The sequence below is a fragment of the Xiphophorus hellerii genome, chromosome 19 (genome assembly GCF_003331165.1).
Source record: "Xiphophorus hellerii strain 12219 chromosome 19, Xiphophorus_hellerii-4.1, whole genome shotgun sequence".
Classification (NCBI taxonomy): domain Eukaryota; kingdom Metazoa; phylum Chordata; class Actinopteri; order Cyprinodontiformes; family Poeciliidae; genus Xiphophorus; species Xiphophorus hellerii.
Genome location: NC_045690.1, coordinates 19,546,706 through 19,551,849, shown reverse-complemented (window position 1 = coordinate 19,551,849; position 5,144 = coordinate 19,546,706). Strand labels below are relative to the sequence as shown.

Sequence of the window (5,144 nt, the reverse complement as noted above, 5' to 3'; positions counted from 1 at the left end):
TTTTAATTAATTAAAATTTGTTATAAAATATTTTTTTTTATAAAACTGCATAACAAGAAATTGTTTAGGGAATTTAGTTTTCAATTCAACTAAAATTTATTTATCAGTTTGTTAGTTGTTTTTTTTCTACGCTTTCAGAGTGGCAATTGACAAAACCTTATGACTTCCTGTAGCTGCAGTCAGCAACATGCAGCCCACTGCTCCATATGCAGGAACATTTCAATATAATGGATGGCTCAATTGGATTTCAGCTTATTAGTGTCCGTGGGTGTGGCTGTGTCTCATTCATCTGGGGCATTATTTCTCCATGTACTGTCCTCTGTTTAATCTCACTGAGACAAGACAAAGGGTCAATGTTCCCGACAAGCTTCCTATTGATTTGGTGCTGACACGGTGCGTGCTGGCAGCTGCGTGATGTACAACCAGCAGGAGAGAAAAATTAGGTGCAAGTGACACAAACATGATTTTTTGAATTAAAGGCACTGGGGTTGCTTTTGTGTCACAATTGCTGAGATACAGCAGAAATCTTCATGTTGTGTATCCTTTTGTGTACATATTGGTTACCAACTTTTTTTTTTTAACCTGTGGTTAACATGGTTTATTGAAGAGGTAATATTATTTTTCATACTTGGGGGGTCACTAGAGTAGATAGATTAGAGGGGATTAGAACGATTTTGTCTAGAGCTCATTTCAAATATTCAAAAGAAAATGCAACTTGGGAAGCTGAAATACTAACACACAGTTACTTGACACACTACTACCCTGTCACAAAGAGAAAGTCCTATCTTTATGTTGTCCCCCGCTCACTGCGCCAGAAGGTGTTACAAGGTGTTCACGATGAGGCTGGTCACCAGGGTCAGCAACGGACTCTGTATCTGACTAGACAGAGGTTTTATTGGATTGGCCTAGTGCATGATGTTACTGAGTATGTACAACACTGCAGACGGTGTGTTGTCAGCAAGTCACCAGAGCCAGAAGCCAGAGCTCCTTTGAAAAACATAAGGACCTCGGAACCTCTGGAACTTGTCAGTATTGATTTCTGGACTGCTGAGGATTCTTCAAACAATTCACTGGATGTGCTAGTGGCTACTGACCACTTCACAAAGATGGCACACGCTTTCTTGTGCCCCAATCAGTCGGCTAGAGCAGTCGCACACCAACTGTGGAACAACTACTTCTGCATCTATGGGTTTCCCAAGCAACTACATTCCGATCAGGGGGCCAGTTTTGAGAGTTTGCTCATTGCAGAGTTGCTGAATGTGGCGGGCGTGCAAAAGTCCCACACTACGCCTTATCACCCCATGGGAAATGGCTCGTGTGAGAGAATGAACCGGACTCTAGGCAACATGATTCGAGCACTGCCACCAAGAGCTAAACATCGTTGGCCTGAGGCCCTGAAATCTCTGACATTCGCCTACAATTGTACAGTGCATGAGACGACAGGGTATGCACCGTTCCTGCTCATGTTTGGGAGGGTGCCACGTCTTCCAGTGGACGTTATCTTTGGTTCGGCGCTCAGTGATCCAGAGGTGGTGGACTATGATCGCTATGTTGAGACCCTGCGAAAGGACATGAGAGAAGCTATGGCCGTAGCCCAGTCAACAGCAACTAAACAGCTCCAGCGTCACACTGAGCTATACAACCGGAGAGTACGTGGTGTACCGGTGGAAGTGAACGACAGAGTGCTGCTGGCCAACAAAGGAGAACGTGGAAAAAGGAAGCTTGCTGACCGCTGGGATAGCACGGTGTATGTGGTGGTTGGAAAGGATGACGAGAGCCACACCTTCAGGATCCAGAATCCCACTACAGGCCAAGTAAAAGTGGTTCACCGCAATCTGATAATGTCGATAAACTTTCTGCCTTTACCTCAGGATGACCAGGAGGAGGTTGTTCTGTCTCCGACATCAAGTTCACTTGACCTCAGTGTCGAGAGGTCAGCAATCGGTGATGTAATTTCTGACTCAGCAGAGTTTAGAACAAGAGTGTGGGTATCTGACCTACCTTTGGGAGCAGGCAGGGAGACAGATGCAGAAGATGCTGAGCAGGTGGAGGGCACTGTGCTGGAGGGAGCTGTAGAACCTACTAATGCCCTACCAGAGGTGTTGCCTCTAGCCCACCCAGTCCTTGATCAGTTACAACCCTCTGATGGAGCTGCTTTGATGGACAGCAGTTCAGCAGACTCTGGTTGCTCAGCAGTCCTAATGGCTTGCCCAGAGACCTTTCCAGCTCCTGTTACGGACACTCTCACTGATGTACCTGCTACTAGTACTACTACAGTGACAGTAGTTGATGGTGCGACTGCCCGTAGATCTAGAGCTGGGCGATTGTTGAGACCAGTGACTAGACTTATTGAAATGATGCACCAAAGAACAGCATTAGTTTGATGAGTTCTTACTTATAAAACTACAGTTTTGTGTGTTTCAATTTTGACCTTGAGGTTTTGTAACGATTTTGATATTTCATGTTTGTTTTACTATTTGCGAGGTGAGGTTGCAGTTGCATATTAACAAAATATGTAAATGGGCATATTTTTTTCCCCTATGTATGTAGGTGGGGTTTGGCCAACCTTTTCTCATACTGATCCTCATGGGATAGTCTAAGTGACTGGGTATTTGTAACTGTAAATTCGATGTGATTGTACCTCACAAGTGACTTTGGAAACGGTGGTTGTGTATTGGTTTCCTGTGCATTTGAATAGAGTTCTTACTCCATTTTGTGCGTTTGTACCTGTGGTTTTACTGTATTTTTTTCTTTATCTTTCTTGCTTTTTCTATTTTTGTTTTGTTTGTTGTAATGGGGCAAGTGGAATTCAGCAGGAGGGAGTGTAACAGAGTTAATGTTGTATAGAATTCCACTTGTCATTACTCCCAAGTTTGGGTTCATGTGTAATGGGTGAAACAGCGCCCCCTCCTGGTGGTTGGCAGTGTTAAATATACTGAACACAGATATCTCGTTGCCAGTTCATGAGAGATGAGCGCGAGGTATGTTCACTGAGTTTAACGCTCTGGTAAAATGTTATGTTAGCTTGATGCTAACATAAAATACTATTCCTCGTAAGGTGCTGTACCCGCTGTGATGAACCTGATTCCTGATCAGTTATTATCCTGTTCCATACAGGTACATATTGTTTTATTTCTTTGTATTTTTGTGTAATATTAATGTATTAAATACGGCCGTTGGCCAGTTCATGAGAGATGAGCGCGAGGTGCTGTACCCGCTGTGATGAACCTGATTCCTGATCAGTTATTATCCTGTTCCATACAGATAAATACCATTTCATCTCATCCTGTCTCCTGGCCCTGATTCACACAACGCAGAACTGAGTTGAACTGGGCGATCACGATTATCGAGGTTACATATGCAAGGCAGCCAATCAAGGAATGACATTCATTTTCCTAGGCTCTGATTGGCTGTATTCCTAAGAGCGGCGTTAAGGAAGACTATGGACTAAGGTGCTCATTATATAGTATTGTATAGTCTTTTCTCAATGTATTTCATGATATTCTATGGAATTTTGTAGTTAATTTTAATGCTGTCACATATATATTTCCATATATGTGGAAATATTTATGTGGACTTGTTAAAGCACCTTTTCTTTTCTTCTTAACATTAATTTCAAATTACATTTTTTTCATGCCTAAAGATGATTAAAACACTCAAAACGCAAGCCTGATGTTTCAAAAACATTCACCTTAGTTTGTTTTCTATGTTTTCCATGTCAACCTGTTAATATTTTTGCTTGTTTTCATCTGCCTCCAAGTATCTTCACCCTCTCAGATTACGTATCACCATGGAGACGTAGGCAAAGGAGAGGGGGGCGTTATATTTGATTAAAATGTGGATAAAATATTGCTGGTGCCGTTCCATCATTCACTATTTTAATACGTCTGGAATCTCCCCTCCTGTCGTTCACGTCTTTTTTTTTTTTCTTCCTGATGTCTCCATCTCATCCCACTTTCCGCACAGTTTTCATTGCCACGTTGCCACGTTGGACTTAAACCTCCAGTCTCCTTCTGTTGTACCCTCTTCTGTCTCATCATCTTGTTTTCAGATCTCTGAGATAAATATAGATGCTGCTCGTCCAGTTAATGAAATCCACCGTAGGCAAACGTGAATCGTTTAACCTGAGTGATAACGAAGGGGTCGGCTCTATCCATCATGTGTGCACACAAACGCACACAAACAAGATCTTAGCGCTGATTAACTTCTTTGATTTGTAATAAAACATGGATGTTTCTAGGGTTGCTCTGGTCATTTTAAACCCATGGCCTTTATTGGTTCTGTTTTGAAATTGTTTTAATGTTAAACTTACTGGTTTATCTGTTTGTTGTTTAGGAATTAATGGAACAGAAATTTTAATTTAATTTAATAAGCCATTTTATTTAAAATGCATCTTTTAAGCGTAAGATTGTCTAGTGAATAGCTCCATCATTTGTAGTAATTTGCTGTAAAGTGCATTAAATGCTTAAGTAGACACAAGTACACATGGATATAAGTCAACAGTGCACCTTGCAGGACTTTTTATGCTCCATTTCGATAATACTCTGTTTAATCCTATTTCCAGCAGCATGAGTAATATGTTCTTAAGAAGTTTAGCTTTTTCATACTGCACTGGTGCAGCACAACTTCCCAGAAAACGGCGACATTTTTTACAAAAAGAATTTCAAAGTCCAGGGTTCTATCTCAGACCTTCCTTGTTAGACATCAATCAATTTATTTCTGCTTAATTTCCCCCGTTTCCTCTTTTGGAGTTTCAGTAGTAAGCCAGACTGATCGTCTATGCCGGCTGATTTCATATCCTGTATGGACTACTGCTTTCGTGTACACACGCGCCTCATTTTCTGTGAGTAACCTGATCACCATGGACGTTGTTTAGAAGCAAAAAGTTAATTATCTAAGAAAAAACAAATGTTACTGCAATTATTTATTTTCATGCATCCTTTCTGAGTAAGATTCACGCAGTAGCCAAACATTTCGCCTACATGTTCATTCACTTGGCAGTAGTAGCAACTTCTTTTTTTTCTTTGTTTTTTTTGTTGTTGTTGTTCATATTTGAGTTAAACAACAACAGATTATATCATCACAGGTGTAACATTTACTTTAGGTAGTTTTAACCAGCTCAGTTGAAATCACAGTTTAACAGT

General features: G+C 41.1%; 1 protein-coding gene across 1 annotated transcript; it reads left to right on the top strand.

The window, feature by feature from the left end:
* The first annotated feature begins 776 nt into the window (after positions 1 to 776).
* On the top strand, positions 777 to 3,361 carry LOC116708623 (uncharacterized). The gene is made up of 2 exons (XM_032546555.1): positions 777 to 2,981; positions 3,059 to 3,361. Exon 1 carries the CDS (start codon positions 1,107 to 1,109, stop codon positions 2,382 to 2,384), a length of 1,278 nt encoding a protein of 425 aa, XP_032402446.1. The 5' UTR covers positions 777 to 1,106; the 3' UTR covers positions 2,385 to 2,981; positions 3,059 to 3,361.
* Positions 3,362 to 5,144: the final 1,783 nt, after the last annotated feature.

Bases quoted from the DNA above. Each gene is read 5' to 3' on its own strand.
- LOC116708623 (XM_032546555.1), top strand. From the start codon at position 1,107: ATGGCACACGCTTTCTTGTGCCCCAATCAGTCGGCTAGAGCAGTCGCA.